General features: G+C 34.6%; 2 protein-coding genes across 3 annotated transcripts; both read left to right on the forward strand.

Annotated features, from left to right (window-relative positions):
- Positions 1–276: 276 nt before the first annotated feature.
- LOC129919647 (chromodomain-helicase-DNA-binding protein Mi-2 homolog) lies at positions 277–24,680 on the forward strand. 2 transcript variants are annotated; one of them, XM_056000602.1, is made up of 8 exons: positions 277–456; positions 14,809–14,885; positions 18,395–18,635; positions 18,701–18,981; positions 19,045–21,144; positions 21,203–22,360; positions 22,419–24,099; positions 24,160–24,680. In XM_056000602.1, exons 1-8 carry the CDS (start codon positions 420–422, stop codon positions 24,303–24,305), a joined length of 5,721 nt encoding a protein of 1,906 aa, XP_055856577.1. In that variant the 5' UTR covers positions 277–419; the 3' UTR covers positions 24,306–24,680. The 2 variants fall into 2 exon arrangements, with proteins under 2 accessions (XP_055856577.1, XP_055856576.1); XM_056000601.1 differs by having other exon boundaries at positions 280–456; positions 14,809–14,897.
- On the forward strand, positions 5,494–10,990 carry LOC129919649 (RNA polymerase II elongation factor Ell). The gene is made up of 2 exons (XM_056000605.1): positions 5,494–6,725; positions 6,797–10,990. Exon 2 carries the CDS (start codon positions 7,226–7,228, stop codon positions 10,292–10,294), a length of 3,069 nt encoding a protein of 1,022 aa, XP_055856580.1. The 5' UTR covers positions 5,494–6,725; positions 6,797–7,225; the 3' UTR covers positions 10,295–10,990.
- Positions 24,681–25,468: the final 788 nt, after the last annotated feature.

Raw genomic sequence — 25,468 nt, forward strand, 5'->3', positions numbered from 1 at the left:
AATGGATTAAATATTTGTACAACTGGCACTAACTCTATCATTTTACGACCATGGACATTTTACGATGTTCAATGAATATAATTCAGTTTTTATAAAAACATATTTCCTCATTCGCAACAATTTATCAAATAACTCGAAATCATAAATATCGTAAATTATTTTGTTTAAACCTTAAATATTTCATTTCCACTTCCATTACCATATCATTTTCCCATCCATTTCGATAACACATTTCAATTCCATCTTTTGTTTTGACTTTCTGTCTGGCACGCACACAACCCAACAATTACAACCATTCCGCCATGTTAGAAGCCGCTTTTGGACAATTTTGACGTCCATTACTTCTGGCTAGTGAATTTTCGGCAAATTAAGCCATTTAAAGTCGATTAATTGAGTGAAAACAATCTTAAACTAATAATATGGCATCCGAAGAAGAAAACGATGATACTTTGCAAGGTGAGTACATTAATTTATAGCCGGTAATTTGTAAATTGCAAACCAGTGTGCCAAATTTGCTTTTGTTCCCGCGTGCGATGTTCTCTCATGATGCAATTTGTATCTAAACAAAAATTAAATTCCAATTGTTCTACTAGGTCAGTATTTAAAAAAAGTGATAATTTTTGTTAATAGAAACAATTAAGATTAATTTAGTCGAAATTATGAAAAAAAAAAATCATACGTCAACTAGAAAATGGAAAATGTTAAATTTTCATTTTTTTCCATTGAAAAAAAAAAAAGAATAATATAGTTATCTCGCTCTTGTGTGAAACGTAATGAAAAGAATTGTGTTTCAATTTCCAGTAAACATACGAAGGTTGTGTATCGAATTTTAATTTGTTCCTGGTGATTTGTTTTGAGGAATGCATGGAATAGGAGTGTTGCAGTGTTTTTTTTCTCTCTTTGTTTTCTTAAGGCGCATATCAGTTTACTTGTTGACAGGTGCAATCGAACGGGCTTTTTGTGGCTTGTGCTTGCGCCCTCAATAATCATTGCGATTTGGGTTTAATTACAATTATGTAAAGCAGAGAGAAAGGCTTGCGCGCGAAAAAGAGAGATATATTGGTGGATGGTGTTATATCTTGGGAATAAAAAAAATTCCATTTTGCCATTTTGTTCTATTGATGCAGTGTTCATGATGGTTAAATGGGATTTATCATTTTTAAATTTGGGATATTTTATTTTACAGGGGATATTTAACTTTTAAGTTTTATTTTTTGTATGAGAAAATGTATGGAGATGAGATAAGATATAAATGTGTGGACTTATGTCTTGTATCATACAACATTTACATTACTTTTAAATATAATTATTAAAAACACTATCGTACATTTCTCAATTTTATAAAATAAGATTTAGTTTTAAGCAAATTACTATTTTGACTTATTTAAACAGAGCGAATGCATGATTGAATGAGATTTATTATAAAAATAAATTTAGATATAATGCCATTTTTCAGGTCTTGAATCTGATTCAATCAAAAATAGGAGAAACATATGTATTTCCACAACTTCTCCTATTAAACAAAAAAGTATCTTTTATGAAATGACATTTTACTCAAAACTACCTTTAGGTCGATAGCTGGCTTTAGTAGAAACCAGCTCCTCAATTATTTGATTATTACTTGTTTTCTTTACAGCCTAAATAAGATCATTCCATAAATTATCTCATTTCGAATGGCAAATAAAATTGTTTTCTAAACGATTTGTCATTCGAAATGAGATAATTTACTATCTCATTTATTTATAAAAATCATTTTCAGAACTTTTATCAGATTTTTTTTTTAATTTGAGGTTAATCCTATTTGTATTATTATAACATCTATTATGACTTGCAAGTTTTAAAAATGGATATGATTTGCATAGAAATATTTCTCCCTGATGAGCTCTGAGTCAATAATCAACACGAAATTATTAGACATATCTTTTATATATTTTTCTAGCAAGGCATAAGTTTGTTTTCGAAAAGCAATTACTTAAACTTAAATCTCCAAACAAACAAATAAAATTACTAAATCCTTGTGTTGCAACACAGGAAAGGTCAACTCCTGGGCTTTTAGAATTTGGTTTATTCAATTTTCGGAGAATATTTATGAAATAAAAGATTTTGATTGAGATGCAATTTTAATTAGCTTTTGGAGAAAAGGATGGATTGTGGTAAAAATTATTGGAAAATGTCGTTCAAACAGTATCAAATTTTTATCTTAAACAGTTGTGTGAAGACATTTTACAGATGGCGCATAATTGGATACAATTACATTTATATGGTCATGAGATATGGATCCATTAAAGTAGATAAGTATAAATAATTAATTTGACCGTTACTTATTACTCGCATTGTTTTCTTTTTAGCCATCAAAGTAAAAATTACTTCTTATGTAGAAAAGTCAGTCTAAAAATTTTCGACTCTATCTAATTTGTTCAGTCGACCATTATTTGGAAAATTTTTTGAACATTTCGAATTGGCTGGTAAAAATTATTTTATCTTAAAGCAAGCGCCTGCACTAAAAGTTTAAAAATTAAAATATGACTCAAATTGATATTATTTTTCCAATTTTCGGACAGAGAATTTAGTTATCACTCCTCTATAATGCATTGTGTACTTCGTTGCTTTTTTCGTACATAACATACAAATTTTTTCTAGGTTTTCCCATTCCAGAAGCAACTTTAGTCTCGAAAATTGGAATACTCCAAAAAATTTTAATTTTCTTTGTATTAAAATTGACAAATGAAATCACAAAAAAGAAAAACAAAAGTAAAATGATTCGGGTCATCGTCCGCAATGCACTTAGTACTTTTTAACAGATGTTATCAAAACCAATCTTAATACGTTACACTAAAACCAATTGTTAAGTGCAAGCTGCTTATGTAATATTCAACTTACATATATTTTTATGTTTTTCAACCCTCAATAAAGAAAGTAGGTGATTTAATATTTACAACCTCTTTTCAAATATTTTTAATAATAGCAATATTAGCGCCAAAATTGTATATCTACTTGTTTTTTGTATTCCCAGATAGGGAAAGTGTTGTCAGATATACTTACAAACAAAATTTTAATTTCAATATCATAACAATTATTCGTAAATTTGCTTGTTATATTTCGTTTACTCATTTCTTACATTTCTTACTTGTGTCTGAAAGCGTATCCATCCATAGATGAGAAGCCTTTGTGTAAAAAAACAAAAAATAATTCATTAAAATACTATTCTTTCATACTCAAATACATTCATCTTTTTTAGTATAAATTCGTTTATGAACCGGGCATATCAATAATATGTACAAATTTTATCTTCTTGATGTACAAGATAAATTTATCATGGATTTTCGCACATTCGATAAATAGATACATTTAAAAACCGGTTTGTTAGAAAAAGGATGCGAATGCGAAGTGTGCTATACGAAACGGACTGAAATCTTTCACGTTCATTGGAGTTTAAGAATGTAGCTGAAAACAAATATGTATACACACATTATCTATATACTTGAAATTTTCCATACATAAGTGTGATTAGTTTTTTTGCGCTTGAGCTGCAGTGCAAAACTAGTTTACATTTTGTCATAGCTTTACCAATGAGTCACAAAACAATAGATTTTTTTTTAATAAAAAGGAACACATAAATACCAAAAGTTATGTTACCCGTATCCTACTTTGTGATTCTCTTTCCTTATTTTCTGTTTTGAGAGATGCTTATCAAAAAAGTATTTAACATGTGCCTTTGGTTTGTTAAATCATTACTGTACTGCTGCCGCCTTAATTTTGTTTATGAATTTAATTTCAAAAAAAAAAAAATTTACAACCACTAATACAATTAATTTGAAATTATGTAAACACATTATTATTAAACAACCTTACATTATCTTATATTACAAATAAAAAAAAAAGTCTAGTACTCGTAAAGCTGATCTTTTTTCTATTTAACTTCAAGGAGGATGGGGCTCTTTATGACTCACCTTTAGTTTCCTATTCCGCAATAGTGCTCTCTCATCGTATTTATATGTGAAGTAAAGACAAGTTTTATTAATCTTACCAATGTAATTCTTTGGTTTTAACCAAGCTCTGATTTGAATATTTAAGACTGTAGTACTTTTCTAACAAACTGATTCGTCAGCTATAATGGTGATGTTTTTATGACGCTAATTCACTACTAAAAAGCTTTAAAGAATGGATCCATTCTGCAGAAAGTTTGGTAAAGACCCAAATAAATAAATAGACCTTGTAATATTAATACCAATCGGTTAAATAAATTTCGTGCAAAAGTTCTGTTGCCAGCTCTCTCTCTCTAATACCTTTCTTGTAGCTGAAAGGCGACATTATATTGTCGTTTTAATATAAGACAAATTTAAAAAAATGTTTTACAAGTGACAGCTATGAAATAAAGTAACATGCCACTCAAAATGGCATGGTCTGTACTAAATGGTTACTTTAGAGGTTTTTGAACTCTTGTTTGATCAGTGTATAAGACAATGGCTCGTATGCAATAAAAATGAGCTTAAGCTCTTATCTTACTTTTCAGTACATTTTCTTGAGATCTATCTCATTTTTTGAGATAGGTCTCTAGAAAATGTACTAAAAAGTGAGATAGAGCTTAAGTTCATTCTTTTTGCATATGGGCTAATGTATCATTGCCTTCAATTATTTCAAAAATTTTAACTGAAAATAAGAATAATTCCACAACAAAAATATTCGATAGGTATAGCATCGACTTTGTTTCAAAGAGATTTGTTAACAATATTTTGCTTCACGATCCGCTGTTCGTTTTTTGTGTTATTTCGTTTACAGCGTGCATAAAAGCACCCTTAACTAGACCTACTTCAAAATACAAAAGCCAAAAAACTAAAAAAAAAAGTGCAAAATATCAAAAACAAATTTATATTGATGTGACAATTAAAAATGTTCCAAAACATTGTTATGTATTTCATAAATACAAAAATTAACCTGTCGCCATTGTAATTTTATAATTGCATATTGTTTCAACAGAAGCAATAAAAGTCATCTTAAAATTTTTCGAGGGGAAAAAATTGCACTTAATCATTTTAAAGCCTTAACTACATTCACTAAAAAAGTGAAGACTAGAAAATTAAAACAAATGATGCAGAAAGCTTATTTTTTGGTCTAAAAAACAGTTTTTATACTCTTTTTCACAAAACAGTTGCGCTAGGCAGAAAAAAAAATATTTTCACTTTTGTATTTTTTCAAAAAGTGGTGTTTGTAGTTAAAGTGTGTATAACCTTCCCTCGAACGAGATATACGCATCGCACTTCATTAACAAATCTGTTTCACATCTAAAAAAAATATCCCTTCATCCTCGAATACTACAAGTCGCCTTGAAAACAATGCGCACTGACATTTTGTCGCCCTCTACCTCTCGCCTACCCTTTCTGTCCATATTCAACTCTATTCTCTATATAAATTTCATTCCATCTCCCTTCAACAATATCGATTCCACACATTCCACCCATCTAAACCATACAAGTTAGAGCGAGACCAAACCAATCCACACCATCATACATTAATTCCATACAATTTCGATTCATTGTTGCTTGGACGTGGCAGCCATGACGTGATTTTTGACTTTGACTTGGGTCTCTTGTTGGTTGGGAACAAATTTAATTTAACAAATTTACTCATTCTAAATGCCAATTAATTACATTCTCAAACTTCCATTATCTAACAACAAACTAGTGTTTAATTTGCATTCAAAATTCCAACTCCATCTCAAATGTATTGCATTGAAAAATAAAGTGAAAGTATTGCTCTGCTCGTTCTCCTCTTCAAAAAAAAAAAAACTTCTTCTTTTTTTTTTCTTTGAAATAATTTTTTTTTTATAAGAAATTTTTTTGTGACTCTACTTTGACTTAGACTGTGTGCTGCTTTTTTCTCTGAGACTCTGCTCGTGTGTGCGATTTTTTCATATTCTTCAAAAAAATCAGTTTTTTCTCTTGTGTGAAATAAGAGAAAAAAGCCAAAATATTTTAAAATAAGTCACAAGTTTGTTCAAAACTATCAAATCAAAAAAAAAAAAACCCAAATCAAATTGAACGACGAAGAAGAAGAAAAAAAAAATAATACAAAAAATTATGAAAGTGCCGTGAAGGTTCGTTCGTCGTCGTCGTCGCGGAATTTTTTTCTCTCCTTTTCCATCTCTCGCCGTCTCCTGTGCGATTCGAGAAACGAGAAACATTTTTCCCCTAACAAAAAAAACATTATTTTTGGATTTTCATCAATTTTGTCAAAAAAAATATCCAAAAAGGTGTTGAAAATTAAAAGTTGAGAAATTTTGCAGAAAAAAAAAAATAAAACTCGTCGTCGAAAAAGAAGAATTGAAATTTCGATTGTTGCTCTCTTTTTTTTTTTTTTTTTGTTAAATATTATTTTTTACTCCTCTCCTCTCTCTCTCACTCTATGTGTATTGCTGATATGCTCTAACTCTGCAGTGTACTTGTGTGTGTTAAAAAGAGAAGACACTATTTCGCATCAACGAACAACATCAAGAGGATTTTCCTTTTTTTTTTTTTTCTCTTGATTATATTTGGGGGATTTTCCTAGAGCGAGTGGTGGATGTGACTGACTGCATCGCGAATCGGAATTGGAATCGAATCGAAAACAGATCACAACATACCGTTGAAAGTTTACACGTCTGTTTTTTGTACCTTAACCCAATTAATTTTTGTCTTGTTCGTGTTTCGAAAAGCAGTTAAAATTGAGAAGAACAATTAAAAAAGAGAGTGAGTGAAAAAAAAAACTTGTAACAAAAAAAAAAGTAGTAGAATAATCACCCCAAATATCATCACTTTAGAGTTTACGATACGACTTCACAACCAGTAGCTGAAAGCAGTGGCAATCATAAAAATAAAAAAAAAAAAAAGTCTCTAGACAAACTACGACAACGAGAGAAGAAACGTAGGAGGAGAGAGAACATTGGGAAAGACGAAGAAGGTGATCAAAGGGGGGGCTTTTTTTTTCTTTTTTTTTCAACTTTATTTTAAATAAGTAGTCAAATCGAATCGACAAAAAAAAAAGAAGAAAGATAAAGCAAGATAGCAATAATAACGAGACAAGTGAAGGCCCACCACTTACTTACAACAACAACAACAACAAAAAACACACAAACAAATAAGAGAGAGAAAGAAAGAGAGAGCAAACACTCGCGACGAGTTCGCACTCTCTCTCAAAAGCAAAAAGCAAAAAAAACCATATTATACACGATACGAACCTCTAACAAGTTATGACAAATTCATGTGTGTCGTCAAAATGGCTTCCTCACATACAAACTGGCAACTATGGAATGTCACAGAATTCAATAGATGAAAGCAAGCAATATATTTTCGTCAAATTAACCGATTCCGCTTATCGGGCCGTCGAAGAGTATCAAAAGAACGAAAACAAATGCAATAGTAATGGCGCCCGGGCCAAGATTCAAGTCATTGGCAATGGTGGGGTTATATCCTTTCCCACAGCCGACGACAGTGAAGGGCAAAAATTTGGATTTGCCATTGATGATATTGAGGGATCATTTGAGTGCATTAAACAGACACAAAATGATCTCGATGTATTGGGGACACTGCCATATAAGATGCGAATACAGGCAAATGATGATGTGTATGAGAAGACGAGAGATCGTATGGCTGCTGCGGAGAGGACACAAAAGGATAAATGTACTAGAGAGATTAAACCGAATCAAACAGATATTGGGAGGAAGGTTAAGTTGAAAAATAGTATAGGAGGGGGAGGAGGGAGTGGAAGTAGCAGTGAGAGAGGAGGAGGAGGAGGAAGCAATATCAATGGCAATTTAAGTAGTAACAGTGGGAATAGTAGAAATGGAGTAAATAGTAGTAATGGCAGTAGTAGCATTGTGCTTCCTAAAAGAGATCCGGCAGCTTCCAATAATAATTGCAGTCCGCATTCATTGATTGTGAGTAATAATAGTAATAGTATCACCAACACCAATAACCACCCTCTTAAGACATCATCAAACTCAAGATCACCAAATCCATCAATGTCATTGTCTTCGTCAACGTCGTCGTCGTCCAGAAGTTCCAACATTAACAGCAATCTCGTTGGCATGCCAACATCTGCCTCATCTCTATCATCAGCTTTGTCTTCGGCAGCTGGTTCGGGAACATCGGGCATTAGTAATGGTTACTTTCGAGGCAATAGTCCAGAAATGAAGATGAATTCATCCTCCAGCAACAAGAATGGTCCAAATTTAGCTGGAGGAAGTAATCGCACGAAAGGTGGAAAGACATTGGGGGGAGGTAATGGTGGTAGCCTGGGAGGTGGAGGACTTGGTGGTGGTAATAACTCGAACCAAACACGCCACAAAGGCAATGATATTACCAAACGCAACATTCGGGAACGTTTAATTCACTTGTTGGCATTGAAACCCTTTAAAAAACCCGAACTCTATAGTCGTTTGACGAATGAGGGTATTCGAGATCGTGAAAAGTCTTTAATAAGCACGATTTTAAAAGAAATATCAACAATGCGTGACAACACATATAATCTAAAACGACCAATGTGGAATGATGTTAATGAAAATTGGCAATTCTATACGGAACAAGAGCTCCAGATGCTTAAGCGACGTAAGCCGCAAAATCTCACACCGCCAATAAGTTCGGATGCGGGTAGTTCAACGTCCGGACAGAGCCCAACAAGTACACATAATGGCAGTCCGCCACCAGCTGTTAAACGGCCACCTAGTCTGGACCATCGGGATCGTTGTTATGAAGACCCGAATGCAAAGAAGCCGCGAATAAGTCATTTTAAAAAGGACGGTAGCAATATTAGTAGTGCTAATTCGACGATTCTTGTTGCACCGCCACAAAGTAGAGAGAGTGGTAGTTGTGGTATTGGTGGGAGTAATAATGAAAAGAACCAACAACAAAACCTGATGAATTTAAATAATCAACAAAATAATAATCATATTGACACTGATGAAAATTCAGTTGATCTGAGTTATTCGGTATTGGATAATGATGAATTTATGATGGCTGGGAATGTTATGGGCAATAATCGAAGAGGTGGGGGAGCACCAAGTGGTTCTTCTACTGGTGGAGGTGGTGGCTTAAAGATATATCACAATAATAATAATAAAAGTCCCTTTAGTGATGCGACGACGACGACGGCAACATCAACATCGTCTTCATTGGCGATAGATAGGAAACGTTCGTCACCTTATAGCAACAATAGCACCAGTGGTAATAGTAGCAGGCAACAGCAGCAGCAGCAAAAAATGTCACCGAACATCCTAAATAGTAACACTAGCAAACAGAGTGTCATATATTCGCCCAATAGCCAACAACAACAACCACAAACAACGACAGCATCAGCAACAAATCATCATAGCAGCAGCAGCAGTAGCAGCAATTATGGTGGCCACTCTACTAAATCCACCCAGCAGCAGTATACACATCCTCAACAACAGCAACAACAACAACACCACCAACAACAACATCAATCCCTTCAACTTCAACAGCAGCAGCAAAAACAACAACATCATCACCAAAAAAATACGCAACAACACCAACAGCAGCATAAAAAGAATCAACAACAACAACATAATTATCAACAATTGCAACAACATCATCAACAACAACAGCAACAACAACCGCCACCACGCTATGACTTTAGCAACTACACCAAGATCGAAACCATCGAGCAGCGTCGTCAATACAAGACTGAGTTTGAGAACGATTTCGCCGAGTACCGTCAACTCTTGACCCAGATTGACAATGTGGGCAAGCGGTTTCAAATGTTGGCCGATCGTCTGCAAAGCGCTCGCAATGATGCCGACTATAGCAACATTAAGAAGCAAATTGTTAACGAATACGAGCACATTCGCAATGAAAAAGCCCACCAAAGGGATAAAATGCGATTCGATTACTTGCATGTTAAGTTGGCGCATATTAAAGGTCTTGTTAGTGAATATGATAAGATGTTGACTTCAGCGGCGGCCTCAGCAGCGGCAGCTGCAGCTGCACAACAACATCAATCTGGCCAAGCCAATAGGTTGACAGATCCAGCGGCAGCCGCACAACAACAGCAACGGTTTACGAATGGAAGTAATCAGCAGCAACAACAGATGTCGGCAACAGAACCCAGCAGCGGCTATTTTCCTCGGAGCAACAAAGTGTACAATATGACCCCATCGCCGCCTCTGCAAAGGAATGATGGTGCTGGCGGTGGTGGTGGTGGAGGAGGAACAGGCGGAGGCGGGGGAGGTGGTGTCATGGACAATGGTCCAGCGATACACCATCAGCAATCACACCACATGATCGACGATGACACCTACTGACGACGATTGTTTGATGCGAAATTTATTTTGTAAGAAAAACTGAATGCCTAGACCGACTTGCACTTAAAAAAAGAAAACATAAAAACATAAAAAAAATTAAGATAAAAAACAACACGCTGCAATCTGCAACTCTTTAAACAAAAAAAACCCAACAACACACAACAGCTACTGAAGAAAAATTAACTAAAAAGAAAAACTAAAAAAAAAAAAACAAACAAAAACACCTAGAAAAATATTTTTCACCAGCGATTTTATTTGATTTTCATTTTTTATTCAATTTGATTTTGATCAGAAGGATGGATTTTGGATGATGGAAGATGATGAAGAAGAAGATGGGCCGGTGGCGGCCACCGCCTGTAGCTCTGCAGAGATTATTGTTGTACCTTACAAAAAAAACAAAAACAAAAATCAAGTCCCAACAAACCCAACCCAACCCCCCAACTCCCTATAATCCCTTTTTATTAATCCTATTTGTTTCTAATTTTATTTATTTGATGGCAAGTCCAACTCAAAATTTGTTAAAACTTTTTTTTATTACGTTGAAAAAAAAAAACTAAAAATAAAAAATACAACATATTTACAAATTTTAAAAATTTTTTATAAGATCAAACTTTTGTTGTTTTTCCCTTAAAATTTAAATTATTATTTTTTTTAGAGCATTTAACACAAAGAAAAAAAAAAAAACAAAAAATAAAACGAAGAAGAATCGAAGAAAAGGCGGTGTGTCGCATGCGCAAACGTTTAGAAGGAATTTATTAAAACAAAAACAAAAATATAAAATTATTAAATAAAAAAAGGCAATGAAAGTACGGTAGAGAAATGAAAGAGAATTACATTTATTAATAAAAAAACAAATTTATATGATATATATATTATACATATATAAATAAATAAAAATAAAACAAAAAAAAATAAATATGATGCGGTGTTGTAATGTTTTTTATACCAATATTAGAAAGATGCAAAAAAAAAATATTATTATGCAAAATAAAATTTAAAAATGCAAAAAAAAAAATATAACTGAGGAATTTTACATAATATAAGTTTTATTTTATATATATAATAATTATTATTCGTTTCTTCTTTGATTTTTTTTTTATTAATTCTACTATTTGTTTTAGTTTATTATTATTTTTTTTTTTAAAGTTGATTAAAAAAAAAACTACAAGAAAAACAAAAGAAACAAAACAACAAACACATATTACATTACATGCATATATAGTGAAGAAGGAAGATTAAATAATAATAAAAAAAAAAAAAACGTTAAAAAAAATATATAAGAAAAATGCGCGAGAAAAACTAAAAAAAAAATATTAATAATACTATTGTTATAATAATTTGAAAGATGAAAAAAAAAACAAAAAAAAAAAATAAAAAATGATTTTATTTTAAGCAAACATTTAAAAAATGAACAAAAATTATTTGTGGTTTTTATTTATAATGATGATGATGTTGGTTGTTTTTTTGCTGTTTTCTGCTGCAATAATATGGGAAGTTTGTTTTCATCATTTTATAATAGCCGTTGTTGGTTTTAAAATTTTTTTTTTTTTACCGTGGAAGAAGAATGGAGAACAGCCTAGTAGATATATTGAAATTCACAAAGATGACTGAATTTCTGTTGAAATGTTGATAAAAGTTCTGGGTTTTGAGTTAAAACAGATACGCAACTTATAATTTAGGAAACTAATAGGTAGCAGCAAATAAATGAGTTCATATAATTCGTGCATCCAGAGAAAGGAAGTAGGTTGCCACGTTATGACTTTTGTTATGGGTATGCCTCAAATAAGTGGAATGAATTGCAGGTTGATAACACGGAAGCACTTAAAATTTCTAATGGCTCTTATTAGTTTGAACGAAAATACCTATGACATTAAGAGCCAATTTTTCAATAGTCAGATAAACCTCAGTTAGAGCTTATTCCTAGGAATAAAAGTTTTTTTTACTGACGCTTATTCTTCTAATAGTCTTACTGTCGGTTAAAAAATCAGAGCTAAGAGATATGTATATATAAGTGGGAGAGTAAAACTTGGCAAAAGATCCCGCATCTCGAAAAAACAACCGAGGAATCTGTTCGTAATGGAAAATTTTGTGGACTGTTTCTTCCGGATTTGTTGAAAATCTTTGATACAAATGGTATTCGTGACAAGGCCGAATATTGATACCGATGAAATAGTTATTCCATGTAGGTAAACGTAATCAAGTTTTTCGAAAATACATGTATTGATTTCAAACAAAGTACATATCGTCGGTGAAACCAGAAAAGTGTGTAACTCCATTTTAGAAAATTTTATAGGAGAGCAAAAAAACAAAATCGTTTTGAAGGCATCTGTATGAGTTTTCATTTTCTAATTTGCTAATAAAATAAAAACTATGAACTTTAAGGGGATTCTCGGTTTAAGGAACGGTAGATATCAAGTTTGTCTAACAGATGGCATTCAAATCAAATTTTCAGAAAATTTGGAGTTACACACTTTTCTGGTTTCACCGACGATATTTACAATTTTACATTCATATATCGTGAAGTTGTTGAACCTTTGCTTGAGCAAATTTCGATTTAGTCCATTGACTTTGTAAAACTTCGATCTTGTTCACAATAAGTGAAGAATGTTTAGAGAAAAAACATTAAAACAAGTGAATGTTATTTTAGTTCTGAAGTGAAATGGCTTCGAAGTCGCAATGAGCCATTCGATTCGATGCAATTCGACGCAATGATCGGTTTTTGAAGGCGACCATGGAACTAGTTAAGCGAAAGTTTTGAGTTATTTCACTCAAAAAAGTTTTCCAAGTAAAACTAAATAGGGCTCTTTAAGAGGCCTTTGAGATTGTAATAATAAAACTTTTGATTTAATTGTTGTGTTGTACTTTTAAATTAAAACCGAGTGGACATGAATCGGGATGTCATCTGGAATTTGAAACACCTTAAACAATTATTAAATAATTTAGATTGTTTGATATTAGGGCCGGTAGGCTATGCTTGCACACTGAGGCCATTTTCAAATACAGCTTCAATTTGAAAAAAAACCTTTTGTTATCAAAAATCCAGTTGAGCTATTAATTTGCAATCACAAAATTATATAAATTATATCAATATCCAAGTAGTTACTTGGAAAGAAATTATCAAACACACGTTTTGATTGTTTGTACAGGTAAGTATATTTCTATTAGATTTTGTGACCGTAGAAATCTATTGACGATAACAAACTCACTATAGTTACATTTTGCAAAGACCCTGTGAATAGGATTCTGGAAAAGGAATAGCTAGCCTCGAGAAATACACCTCAGAAGGCTTCCACGTTTATTTAATTTAGGCACCGTTGTTGCAAAAGATGTGGATCTTATTTGGACACTTAAATTTATAACTAATACTGGTATTATCGGTTTAATTTTGAAAAGAAATCAGGGGTGGAATCGGCTAAGGTGATTGTCGATTTTTGATCATCACAATTAATACTTTTGCTCCACGTAAGGTGATTATCAAAGTGACGATCACCTTTTTGTTATGGTTTGTGGGTGACAGCTAGGTGTTACTTTCACTTTCTGTTTTTATTGAAATCCTCAAGGGCGAACTAAATTTATATTCGAAACTAATACGAAAATGTTGGTACGTTGAGTAAAATATTTTTTCTTGTGAAGAAACAATATAGAATATTTAATATTTATCAAGGAATTAAAAAAAAAATTGGTCACCGTTAGGGATCGAACCTCGGTCTCCAGCGTGTGAGTCGAATACTCATCTAAATTGCTGCACTTGAAGGGGTTTTGGTGATCATTTTACTCAGAGTAAAGAATAGGTGATGGTCAAAAGTGACAATCAAAAAGGTGACAATCAACTATCACCTTAGACGATTCCAGCCCAGGTTCAAGCATTTAAAAAATATAAGAACGCGAAATTCAATGACCTACTGTTATTATTTCCTTATCTCACCATTTGTTGTATGGGGGCCATTAATCAAATATTTTCCAGAAACTTGTTTATTTTCGCTTCGTCACACTGTTTAGAATTTGATGGAACCTCTTAACAAAAATAAACCTTTAAAATCTAGAACTTTGCCCTAAAAAACGAATAATAATAGCATACAAATATTAATTACTTCAATAATGTTAAATTTGATAATTAAAATATATATAATAACAAAAACACCATAAAATAAGATAAAACGAACGACGATTTTTCGGTTCGTTGGTATAAATTCTTTTCTTAAAAATTAGGCCGTAAGTGTGTTGTTAGGCCTTGAGAATAAAGATATGTTCCAATTTCCTAACAATACAAAAATCAAAGACTCACAAAAAAAGAGCTTATTAAATCTTATTAAATCATCAAAAAAGTAAATAAGAAAAATACTAGACAGAATTGTTTGGTGATCAATTTTGTACTTGGAATGAATAAATAGGATTCGAAAACAGTAAAACAGCACTCGTAAAGCAAAATAAAAGTATCAATTTGCAGATTTGGCACACAGAAAGCAATTATAGTTAAAAATAAAACCAAATATTTATCAATGTTTAACTTTTAGATGAAGAGGAAGCCCAAGAGGAATCAGTTAAAGCTGCAGAATTATCCAATGATTCTGATGTTCCATTGAAGCCAACGGTAAGAAAGAAGGTGGTGTATTAAATTTTCTTTTTCTTTTATAGTTTTTTTTTTTTATTTTTGACTAACAACGAAAAATGCATGATGTTAAACTTTCATTTGTTTACATAATCATAAAGCATTACATTACAGAGAGATAAACTCTAATTCTCAAATCGAGATTTATCTCCGTCAAGTACCAGCCAGACTCTACAGAGATCATTTAATTGCCTTGACATTCATTTTGTAAACACAAATACATACTACCTAATATCAACATAAAAACAGGTGTCAAGCTTTATACTGTTTACTTTGCAATTCCAAACAGCAAGCAAATTAATTTATTGTTTTTCTCTAATCAAACAATAATAAATAAATTAATGCGAGCGTTAATTTCATCAAAACAAGATCAATCTTCTAAATGTTCTGTTTTTAACCACACATACATTCATACAAATATTTATTTATTTATTTATTTGTTTTTTTACATAAATAGAATAGAAAGTATGACGACAAGTAGGTATGTTGATTTTTAGTTACAAATTGATATCAGTAATTTTTGTTGTTAAAAAAAAAAATAAACTAAAAACAAAAACAAAACAGACGTAGAAGAAGTGAAGCGAAACAGTTGCGGTAAGACGATTGACGAGAACGATAAGAACTATTTTAATCAAATTAACAACCCCAACTTTTTATCTAGGCTTGAAAATAAAAAAATTGATTATTATTTTCACAGATTATTTAAGTGCATAAATCAAAGGTTTTTGCTGATGTTTAGTTTATCAAAAATAACTAACGTTTTGCTTCTAGTTTTATAATAAACCAAAATACTACCCTCATGTAGGTATGCAGATTGGAGTCTTAACGTTGCTCATGCTCAGTGACCTTCTTTGGTTCGACAAAATATATTGACAAATATTAGTTATTTGTTTCTTGATGTCTTCAATTCTGATTAAAATAATTTGGAATGATAGATAGTTTTTAGATAATTTTTCTAAGAATCTATTAAAATACCGGAATTCGTAACTTGACTTTTTTAAATAATAATTTTCAATGAGTTCATCATATTCGACAAATGAAATTTTTGTATAACCAAAAATTAGAGCAAGAAGTTAAGCAATCCCAAATATGGCATTAGTAGGTATAGGTATGTACATATTTATTAAAAAAAATGTAATCTTCAGCTTGGTATCGTTCAAGCAAAACCTAACTCCTTACTCACTTTCCGTGAATGGCAATAATTAATAAGGCCTGCTTCCATTTGTACACGCCACAGGAATCTTCCTTTATTGTCAACTCTTCAAAGCGTAGTCGGAAACTTCCGGTCCCGATCGTTGTTGTACTGTACATGCGCTTCATATGACTCAGTCATTGGACGCTATTTAATCTTTACAACTCGTTCAATTAATTGTTTTATCTTATTTTCTCCTTACTGATTATGCAAAAGTGACCAATGATCACCAGAAAAAAATGCTTCTCTCAAAAATCTTCTCTCACCAAATCATTAACAGGCATTAAGTACGGTGATGCTGTAAATCTTGTACAAGTACACTTTAGTATTAAGTATTATTTATAGACAGCTATTAGATTGCTTTCCAAGACCAAAAAATCAGCGATTGACAAGAGTAAGGGTGGAATTCATAGTCGTCAAGTTGTGATTTTCCTCAACTTCCTTAAGTCAAAAAAACAAATGGACCTGTCAAATCCACTTCCCTTTTCTTATAAGCTTTTGATATTTAATATCTAGGTGATTGCATTTCTTTTTAAGGTGAACAGTTCTGGCGCTACTGTCAAATACTAAGGAGATGAATCAGGCCAGGTCATCAACAAACTAGAAAAATTCATACATTTGACCAGTGATCCCGGTGGATTTTGATTGCAAATAACCTCGTTGTCTCCTTGGCTTTTAATCGGGTTGTTGATGCTTGCGAACCATACTTACTGGTTCAGTCGTGGTTTTTGTGAAAATGAGCATAACTTACTGGAAATTTCATAAAGTCCCCGATGTTCCTGTTCCTGCAGGGGCTCAGAAACATTTTAAGTAAATTCAATGGACCGTGGATCGACTGAAACATTCTCCCACAATCTCGATTCTAGATTACTCAAATTACATTTTTTGCATTTTTTTTTCTCTTCAATCTTAAAATCAATCTTATTCTTCGTTAAATCTCAGCGAAAGTATGAGTTTCGAAGTTTATAACGGAGATTGAGTACATACAATTCTTAACTACCTTCGGGTTATGACTCTGTATGATGACTTTCTGAGTCGATTTTTTTGTTCAATAAATCATATTCGGCATTTTGCTTATTACAAGTAAATCACCTCAAGATCGCTTTTAAAGGAATTCGACATAAGATAAGCTATTAAAACCGAATCCTCACAAAAGTGCCACTGACATCACTTGTAGGCTTGATAAACGTTCATACTGTCGATGCATCATTTCTGTTATCTTGAGACCTACGCACTTTTCTTTGACGAATTATTAAGAGAAGTCACATGGTAACGTCACACATCATTGAGATCTTTACGGAGACTGTTAACTCTGCAAAAATTCATGAGCATGACAAGGATATCAGAAGTAGGCTAACTAGGCTAATCAGATGTGATTAAAGTGATACCTTCTTCAAAAATACTGTCGATCTCTCACCGTAGTAACTATACTATGTAGAATCTACTAAATATATTCGTTTAAAATGGTGTCAATGTTCATGTTTTTAATTTAGCTACTGCCCAACCAACCAGTCATCGGAGTCTATTATGTTGTCTCCTTAAAACATTTGAACATATTAGATTTTTTTTAAACAAAGCAATACAAAACAGAGAACTTTTTGTGCATTCCCACAAAATAACCATAAGTATCTACCTACATAAGTCTTCCAAGAAATGTATGATGTTAATTGTTTATTATTTTTTTTTTGCATCAAATTTCAAAGAAAATTTTTGAATTTCTTTGTCCTAAAAAAATTGCTAATAGCAAACAACAAAACAATATAAAAAAAAGTTGCTATTTTTAGTAAAATTAAGTTTATTTCGCTCCAAGGCCCAATGACGCAATTAACTTCCAAAACAAGTAATAAAAAAATAAAAATATTTTGCATTTTAATTTAGTTAATCGTCATAAATTCGAAGAACTCCACTTTAACTTACAATAGCTACCCTTTTTACCTATATCTTGAGGCTATTTAAGCACCAAAGAAATAAAACAAAATCGATAACAAATCTCTGCCACTTTCTCATTCACACCTGTAGCTCTAGCAAGCTGACTGGCTTGGGCTATGAGCTGCCTAACTATCATCGATATATTTTATTTGTATATTCCTAGACTCGCTAATTAAATATCAATAACAACAATAAAGAGTAGGTATTCGAATTAAAATGACGCGCACATTCATTCATTCATCTTCTTCTCCTCCTCTGACTTTCACTTTTTTGTTTTGATATTTTTTTTCTATGTGGTCTTCTGTTTTATACCGATTTTTTTCGGTATTTATGTTGTTAATTTTTGACTATATAAAAATTCATGGTTCAGGAGGAAGATGATGACTATGACCCTGAAGATAATCGTAAGAAGAAAAAAGGCAAAAAGCGTAAGACTAAGAATGAGAAAGAAAAGGGTCGCAAGAAGAAGAAACGCAAGAAGAACGAAAGCGAAGAAGAGAGTGACTTCCAGCACGAGGAAGAAGTTGAATATCCAACCACTAAGCGCGGACGTAAGCGCAAGGATGCTGAGAAGGCAGCTGCCAAGGAGAAGGAAGCATCATCCTCATCAGGTAGAGTAGAATTGACCCCTGAGGAACCCTGTTTCTTATATCTTATCCCTATTTTTACATTTTAGGAATGCCATCCGTGGAAGATGTCTGTACAGCATTTAATGTGACCGACGTTGAGATAGAATACACTGACAGTGACATGCAAACTTTGACTTCGTACAAACTTTTCCAACAACACGTACGTCCAATTTTACAGAAGGAAAACGCCAAGGTCCCAGCTCCCAAGCTGATGATGTTGGTGGCAGCCAAGTGGAGAGACTTCTGCGAAGTAAATCCCAACATTCAGAATGAAACTAGCCGTGACGATGAAGAACCACGTTCATCGCGGTCTTCACGTAATGAAAAGGTAAGTTAGTCTCCTATCCAAAACAAAGAATTCAAAAGTTATAACATTCATTAATTCTCTTAGCCCGATGATATCTTCGAAGAAGAAGAAGAGGAAGAGGAGGAAGAGCAAGAACCAGATCAGCGTTCTCGTCGCAACAAACGTGGTCGAAATGCTAGCAAAAAAGGTCGTAAATCTGGCAAAGTACCAACTCTCAAGATCAAATTTGGTAAACGCAAACACCAAAGTTCAGATGACGATCCAGATGCCAGTGGAGCATCTGAGCGTGATTCTGATTTGGAATTTGAAAAAATGCTCCAGAAATCCGATTCGAGCAAGGACGAAAATATGGACGAGAATGCCGAAGAAGAAGAAGAACCAGCGCCAGTGGTAAAGAAAAAAGCCAAAACCAAGTTTGGCAATAAATTTAAGAAGAAGAAGAAAATGCACAAGACCAGTCGCTTTCCTGATGGCGATGATGGTGATCATGAACACCAAGATTACTGTGAGGTTTGCCAGCAAGGCGGAGAGATTATTCTTTGCGATACATGTCCAAGAGCATATCATTTGGTTTGTTTAGAACCAGAATTAGATGAAGCTCCCGAAGGCAAATGGTCATGTCCACATTGCGAAGCTGATGGCCCCGTAGAAGAACAAGAAGACGATGAGCATCAAGAATTCTGTCGAGTTTGCAAAGACGGTGGAGAGTTACTTTGCTGTGATTCCTGTCCATCGGCATATCACACATTCTGTTTGAATCCTCCATTGGATACAATTCCAGATGGCGATTGGAAGTGTCCTCGTTGTGGATGCCCAGCATTGAGTGGTAAGGCTGAAAAGATTCTTACTTGGCGTTGGATGGAGCCAAAGAATGAAGCATCCACATCAAAGAAACAACAACCAAGAGTTCGCGAGTACTTTATCAAATGGCACAACCAGTCCTACTGGCATTGTGAATGGGTGAGTGAGGTTCAGATGGATGTTCATCATCCGTTCATGTTACGCTCCTACATGCGCAAGTACGACATGGAGGAGCCACCTAAATTCGAGGAAACCCTAGACGAAGCCGACAGTCGTTTCCAAAGAATTCAGCGTCATAAGGCCAAAACTCATGCAAAAGACGAAGAGAATTGTGAAATCGACTTGGAAGAACGATTCTATCGCTATGGCGTTAAACCGGAATGGCTTATAGTCCATCGAGTGATTAACCATCGAACAGCTAGAGATGGTTCGGTTCTATATTTGGTTAAATGGCGTGATTTGCAATATGACAAATGTACATGGGAAGATGAAACCGATGACATTCCTGGCTTAAAGACAGCCATAGAATTCTACATGGATTTAAGGTCTGCATGCAATTCAGATACTGTTCGTAGCAGTGCTAAAAAGGGCAAAAAGGGTCGCAAGAGTAAGGCCAAGGAGCTGGAAGATGATGAGCGGCCAAGTAAACGTTACACACCACCACCAGATAAGCCAATAACTGATTTGAAAAAGAAATACGAGGGTCAACCGCCGTTTTTGGATGAAACTGGAATGCAACTTCATCCTTACCAGATTGAAGGTATCAATTGGTTGCGGTATTCGTGGGGACAAGGTATCGATACCATCCTTGCCGATGAAATGGGTCTGGGTAAGACTATCCAGACTGTAACATTCTTGTACTCACTCTACAAAGAAGGTCACTGCAAGGGTCCGTTCATTGTTGCGGTACCCCTTTCGACAGTAATCAATTGGGAGCGAGAATTCGAATTGTGGGCACCAGATTTCTATTGCATCACCTATGTCGGTGACAAGGATTCTCGAGCAGTAATTCGAGAGAACGAACTGACATTTGAAGAAGGAGCTATTCGTGGTTCAAAGCCTGGTCGCATTCGCACATCTTCGTTTAAATTCAATGTCCTGCTTACAAGTTATGAATTGGTATCCATGGATGCAGCCTGTTTGGGCTCCATCGATTGGTCTGTGCTCGTTGTGGACGAGGCACATCGTTTGAAGAGTAACCAGAGCAAGTTCTTCCGCATCTTGAACAGTTATAATATTGCTTATAAATTGCTTCTGACTGGTACACCTCTCCAGAATAATTTGGAAGAGTTGTTCCATTTGTTGAATTTCTTATCTCGACGTAAATTTAATGATTTAAATGCTTTCCAAAATGAATTTGCTGATGTAGCCAAGGAAGAACAGGTAAGAAGAGAACTCCTTTAAGATGTTCCATTTAATCATTGTTATTTTTGTTTTTTAGGTCAAACGTCTGCATGAAATGTTAGGACCCCACATGTTGCGTCGTCTTAAATCAGACGTATTAAAGAACATGCCTTCAAAGTCTGAGTTTATTGTTCGTGTGGAATTGTCACCACTTCAAAAGAAATATTACAAATTCATTCTGACTAAGAATTATGAAGCTTTGAATTCTAAGAGTGGAGGCAATTCATGCTCCCTTATTAACGTCATGATGGATTTGAAAAAATGTTGCAATCATCCATATCTTTTCCCATCGGCTGCCGAGGAAGCAACTCTCGCACCAGGTGGTGGTTATGAATTAGCTTCCATGACAAAAGCAGCTGGAAAGCTTGTTCTCCTCTCAAAAATGTTGAAACTACTTAAAGACCAAGGTCATCGTGTATTGATTTTCTCACAGATGACAAAAATGTTGGACATTTTAGAAGACTTCCTCGAAGGCGAAGGCTACAAATACGAGCGAATTGATGGTGGTATTACGGGAAGTGTTCGTCAAGAAGCTATTGACAGATTTAATGCACCCGGAGCACCACAATTTGTATTCTTGCTAAGTACTCGAGCTGGTGGTTTGGGTATTAATTTGGCTACAGCAGATACAGTTATTATTTATGATTCCGATTGGAATCCTCACAATGATATTCAAGCTTTTTCACGTGCTCATCGTATTGGACAGGCTAATAAAGTTATGATTTATCGTTTTGTTACTAGAAATTCAGTAGAAGAGAGGGTCACTCAAGTGGCTAAACGTAAAATGATGTTGACTCATTTGGTCGTACGTCCAGGAATGGGCGGCAAGGGAGCTAATTTTACCAAACAAGAATTGGATGATATTTTACGTTTTGGAACAGAGGAACTCTTTAAGGAGGATGGCAAAGAAGAAGAAGCCATTCATTATGATGACAAAGCTGTTGCTGAGCTATTGGATCGTTCGAATCGTGGTATCGAAGAGAAGGAAAGTTGGGCCAATGAGTACTTGTCTTCGTTTAAGGTGGCTTCGTATGCTACTAAGGAAGAAAACGAGGAAGAAGAGACAGAAATTATCAAGCAAGATGCAGAGAACTCTGATCCGGCTTATTGGGTTAAGTTGTTGAGACATCACTATGAACAGCATCAGGAGGATGTTAGCAGAACTCTTGGAAAGGGTAAACGTGTTAGGAAGCAGGTATATATACCTTCTTTTAAAACTATCTGTGAAAACCATTAAATTTTCTCTATTTTAGGTTAACTACACAGATGGTGGAGTTGTGGCTGCAGAGCCAAGAGATGACAACAATTGGCAAGACAATGCATCTGACTTCAACTCGGACTATTCAGGTGCTTCGGATGAAGACCGTGAAGATGATGACTTTGACGAACGTAATGACAATGGGGAGCCATCTAGAAAAGCCAAGAGACGTCCCGAACGCAGGGATGATCGTCCATTGCCACCGCTTCTTGCTCGTGTTGGAGGAAACATCGAAGTCCTCGGTTTCAATGCTCGTCAGCGCAAGAGTTTCTTGAACGCAATTATGCGCTATGGTATGCCACCACAAGATGCATTCAATTCGCAGTGGTTAGTAAGAGATTTGCGTGGCAAGTCGGAACGTAACTTCAAGGCTTATGTTTCGCTCTTTATGCGTCATCTATGTGAGCCTGGAGCTGATAATGCAGAGACATTTGCTGATGGAGTTCCTCGCGAGGGACTGAGTCGTCAGCATGTTTTGACACGAATTGGTGTCATGTCGCTGATAAGAAAGAAGGTACAGGAATTTGAACACATTAATGGCTACTACAGCATGCCAGAGTTGATTCTCAAGCCATGTGAGCCGGTTAGATATCAACATCAGCATATAATAGGAGATGGGGCGAGTGGCGATAAGAGTGCCACACCAAGTACAAGTGCGACTCCAGCAACCAGTGCCGCACCAAGTCCAGCACCGATTTCAGAGAAAGGGGAAGACAAATCTGTTGCATCTGGTGATGATAAGCCTCGAGTTGAGGGTACATCCGAAGGAGACAAAGATGATAAGGCGGCATTAAAGAAGGAATCGGGTGATGATGATGCTCAATCTGTAAAGTCTGATAGTAAGGACAAAGACACATCTGAGGCAGATGCGGCTTCGTTAAAGAAAGAAGAGGAAAAGGAAGAGGCCAAAGCTGTGACTGAAGATGATGATGACGATGTTCTTATCATTAAGGACGATGGAGAGGTTGAAAAACCAAAGCCAATGGAGAACAAACGCCACGACACAACAAAGATCGAAGAGAGCTTGGAGGTTCTCAAACGCAAATTCATGTTTAACATTGCCGACGGTGGGTTCACAGAATTACACACTCTCTGGCTAAATGAAGAAAAAGCCGCCGTTCCCGGTCGGGAATATGAAATCTGGCATCGTCGCCATGATTACTGGCTATTGGCCGGTATTGTAACACACGGCTATGGCCGTTGGCAAGATATCCAAAATGATATCCGTTTTGCGATCATCAATGAACCCTTCAAAATGGACGTTGGCAAGGGTAACTTTTTGGAAATCAAGAATAAATTCTTGGCTCGTCGATTCAAATTGCTCGAACAGGCTTTGGTTATTGAAGAGCAATTGAGGAGGGCTGCTTTCTTGAATTTAAGTCAAGATCCAAGTCATCCAGCGATGTCGTTGAATGCTCGCTTTGCTGAAGTTGAATGTTTGGCAGAATCTCATCAACATTTAAGCAAGGAATCGCTGGCAGGCAATAAGCCAGCCAATGCAGTACTTCATAAAGTATTGAATCAATTGGAGGAGCTTCTGTCCGATATGAAGAGTGATGTGTCACGTTTGCCAGCTACTCTGGCACGTATTCCACCGGTTGCACAGCGTTTGCAGATGTCGGAAAGGTCAATTTTGTCTAGATTGGCTGCTACCGCTGGAAATGTACCCAATTCTGGTAATAGTTTTTTTTTATATATCATTTTGTAATCGAGTTAAATTTTATATTTATTTGCAGCTCAATTGATGACACAATTCCCTGCTGGATTCCAAGGTGCTGCTTTGCCAGCATTCACCGGCAGCCCAGCCGCTAACTTTGGAACTTTCCGACCACAGTTTTCGGTACCAGGACAACCGTCGACCAGCTTTGCCGGCACAAATTAAATATTTTTCGATATTCTTTTTAAGTTATATAATCAAAAAAAAAAAAAAACTAGGATGAACCCCTTTCCCCTGCCCCCCCTCTCTTATATAAGACTTGTCCCACTATATTTCGTTTGTGTTTCTTTTTTAAGGTATTCCAGATCACACGGTTACCCACAAAAAATCTATGTGATCTTCATCCATCCTCCCCCCCCAATCCAAGGTGCTTTCTTCTGAGAAAGCGGCCTTTTGTGTACTTTTTTTTGTATTTGGGTTTTCTTTATGATTGTCTTAATTTTTTTTTTATTTTAACGTCACAATAAGATTTTTTAATTTATCATCTCATGAGATATCTGTAATGAATAAAAACAAAAAAGTATAGGAGATAAATCCATTCCAAGAAAAAAAAAAAAATAAGTGTGTTTCTGTTTCTCTTCTTATTTTTTGTATCTGCATCTTTGCCATCATTTTCGTTTGTCTTTTGTTGAACATTGATGATGGAACACTAGAGGACATTCTGGTTGCCTCCTTTTTGTAATTCCGTTCGAAAGGAATTTTCTTTTCTTTTCTACTATTTTTTTTTTATTTTTTCGAATGCTCTTATTGCTGGGGGTGATGATGATGGCTTTCCGTTGAGGTATTGTGTCATTCAAAATGCCTCTGTGTGACCAAGTGAGGTGTTTTTTTTTCCAAGAAAGCGAAATAAAAGAAGAACAGAAAATTTCTTTCTTTGTTTGGACGCATTGGATGGTGTTGCACTTTGTTCAGAGGTGTGATTGAAGTCGGAATTTATTGCTTTCCTCGTGGAAATGGTGGAAATGGCAATATGAATGCGAATTTGCTTTTTTTTTTTGTTGATGTGATTAATGCCGCTTAGATGAACATTGAACAACCAACATAAGGAAACGAAACAATATGCTGCTTGTTTTAAGATGTCAAAAGATGAAATTTGCATGGTCGGATGAAGGGCCGTAGTGGTTGGTGAGTTGGTTTTTTTTTCAAGATGAATCAGTAAATGTTTTTTATTTTTAAATTCTAATGGAAGAGAAGAATTTTATAAAAGATACAAATTAAATTAGTTCTTAAGATGGTATAATCTTACAAAGAGGGAATAACAAGTTTCACCTCATTTTCGAAATTTGCATTGTGGATGTGGAGTATACTAAAGTCAATCTAAAAAATCT

Source organism: Episyrphus balteatus, chromosome 4 (genome assembly GCF_945859705.1).
Source record: "Episyrphus balteatus chromosome 4, idEpiBalt1.1, whole genome shotgun sequence".
Taxonomy (NCBI): Eukaryota; Metazoa; Arthropoda; class Insecta; order Diptera; family Syrphidae; genus Episyrphus; species Episyrphus balteatus.

Coding starts and splice junctions, on each gene's coding strand:
- LOC129919649 (XM_056000605.1), top strand. CDS start 7,226: ATGACAAATTCATGTGTGTCGTCAAAATGGCTTCCTCACATACAAACT.
- LOC129919647 (XM_056000601.1), top strand. CDS start 420: ATGGCATCCGAAGAAGAAAACGATGATACTTTGCAAG. Junction 14,898..18,394: donor AGCCAACGGTAAGAAAGAAG/GTGGTGTATTAA, acceptor TTCATGGTTCAG/GAGGAAGATGATGACTATGA. Junction 18,982..19,044: donor GGTCTTCACGTAATGAAAAG/GTAAGTTAGTCT, acceptor TAATTCTCTTAG/CCCGATGATATCTTCGAAGA.